The 2,389-nt window shown below is 36.4% G+C and overlaps 1 protein-coding gene across 3 annotated transcripts in view; it reads left to right on the top strand.

The window, feature by feature from the left end:
- TENM1 (teneurin transmembrane protein 1) overlaps positions 1-2,389 on the top strand; it is a 756,077-nt gene that overhangs the window by 733,614 nt on the left and 20,074 nt on the right. For all 3 annotated transcript variants that reach the window (XM_006916168.3, XM_006916167.3, XM_006916166.3), the window contains one exon: positions 2,085-2,379. In XM_006916168.3, coding sequence (XP_006916230.1) covers positions 2,085-2,379 — 295 coding nt within the window. The remainder of the gene's footprint in view (positions 1-2,084; positions 2,380-2,389) is intronic.

The raw sequence follows: 2,389 nt of genomic DNA, 5'->3' as shown, positions 1-2,389 counted from the left end.
CATGTTGGGGGTCCAGCAGTGGATGAACAGATAAAAAAGAAGTCATACATTTATACAATGGAATATTAGCCATAAAAAATAATGAAATCTTGCCAACTGCAACAACATGGATGGACCTAAAGGGTATTATGCTGAGTGAAATAACTCAGAGAAAGACAAATGCCATATGATTTCATTTATATGTAGAATCTAAAAAAATAAAAAACAAATCAAAATAAATGAACAAACAAAACGGAAACAACTGATAGACACAGAGAACATTTTGATGGTTGGCAGATGGAAAGGGAGTTGGGGGTGGATGGAAAAGGGGAAGGGATTAAGAAGTACAAATTAGTAATTACAAAATAGTCATGGGATGGAAATTACAGCATAATAAATTTAGTCAATAATATTGTAATAACTATGTATGATGTCTGATGGGAACTAATGTATTGGGGTGATCACTTCATAATTTATATAAATGTCTAATCACTGCATTGTACACCTGAAACTGATATAATATCATTTACCAACTGTAGTCTTAAAAAATTAATTATTAAAAAAACTATTACTAATATTATTTTTATACTTTACCAGGTACCTCTATATGTAATATCATTTAATTCTTAGCACAACTCTGTGGTGTAAAGTGGTTATGCCACTCCCCTTTCACAGATAAAACTAAGACATGATAAAAGACAAAACTGGTGCCCAAACAAGCAGCTAATTATATGTCTCCGCTCCTCCCTGTGCCACTGTTGTTTACACTTCTTAAAGTCTTTTTTTTTCATTTTTGCCTTGGTTGCTGCCAGATATGCTTGGGTTCCCTCCATCCAAATTAAGAGCCTGTCCCTTGAAAGCTGGGTGAAAGGTACATGGTAACTCTGTACCATTTTTGCAACTTCTTGTGAGTCAGACTCTTTCAAAATAAAGTTATAATAAAACAAAACAAATAACTCACTAAAACTAATATTTAACTGAATTAAACTAAATTTTAAAAGCCCTCCCCTCGAGTTTCCACTTACCCCTCCCTCGAAGCTCCCTTCTTCCACAGAGCCTTCTTCCACTCTGTGTTATGATCAGCTAGCCATAGCAGAAGTTACTGGTAGGGCTGCCAAACATTGACCCTATGAGCATGGAAAACTGCAGGTCAGTGTCCAGTTATTTGAAAACCCAGTAAAAATTGCCCTTTTGCAGATTTTTAAACTTTTTTACTAAGTCATTTACTTGTTTGGTTATCTCGTGTGGACGCAGCTGAATTTCTTCAGAGTCAGGCACCACTGAGTGCTGTCTTTCACGGAATCCACCTGAAGTCCCTTGTATCAAGATATATCCGGGACAACTTCATGGTTGTGAGGTACAGAAAGAGAATACTAACATGTAGTTGAGCAAGCTAGAACCAGAATCAGACCAAATTATTTCTAAATTTGGTGTTAAAATTAAATTTTTTGCTTTAACCTCATTTAGTGGCACCCCCCCTTGCAAATACTGGGGGTCCTACCAACACAACCACATTTACCTGCTGATCTCGTGAAAATATTGCTGAATGGCGTTCCATCACTAGGGGGAAACCTGAATTCCCCTGTGATAAATGTAAAGTAATATAACTCCAAGCCTAGATGAACAAAGAAGCCTAAGACAGGAACCTGTATAAATTAGAGGTGGCTCACTATATTCCTTTTTTCTGATTTCTAATCATACAAATAATTCACTATTCTATGTTCTAGATACTTTACTGGTAAAATGAGAGACAATAATCCTGTTCCTTAGTAGGCATTTGACTCACATAAAATAAGATTACTTAATTATTGAAAATTATGTCAGTACACTTGAGACTTGAGTTGGGAGAAAAAATCAACATTCTTGTATTGAAGATCTAGCACATAACAAGAGTTAAGACATAGCCCCAACCCTCCAGGATTGAATAGACTGGTGGGAGAATAAAGATAAGTGTCATATGAGGAAGGTAAAAGTCATGCAGATTCAAAAGCAAGAGAGACCCCATTGTTGGAGAAAACGATTTTCAATTGTGAATACACTAGATGGGGCAGGGGGAACCAAGACAAATGTATGCTTAAAATGTATTTCGTATCTTCTTTCTGTAGGCCCATAACAGAAATCTGCTCTCCATAGATTTTGATCATATAACCCGCACAGGAAAGATCTATGATGACCATCGGAAATTCACCCTTCGAATTCTTTATGACCATACTGGACGACCTGTCCTGTGGTCTCCTGTAAGCAGATATAATGAAGTGAACATCACATATTCACCTTCGGGAATGGTGACATTTATTCAAAGAGGGATGTGGAATGAAAAAATGGAATATGACCAGAGTGGAAAAATAATTTCAAGAACTTGGGCTGATGGGAAAATTTGGAGCTATACCTACTTAGAAAGTAGGTATGT

Source organism: Pteropus alecto, unplaced genomic scaffold (genome assembly GCF_000325575.1).
Source record: "Pteropus alecto unplaced genomic scaffold, ASM32557v1 scaffold116, whole genome shotgun sequence".
In the NCBI taxonomy this organism is placed as follows: domain Eukaryota; kingdom Metazoa; phylum Chordata; class Mammalia; order Chiroptera; family Pteropodidae; genus Pteropus; species Pteropus alecto.
Note: the sequence above shows the minus strand (reverse complement) of the source record. Positions and strands in the feature narration are given on the sequence as shown.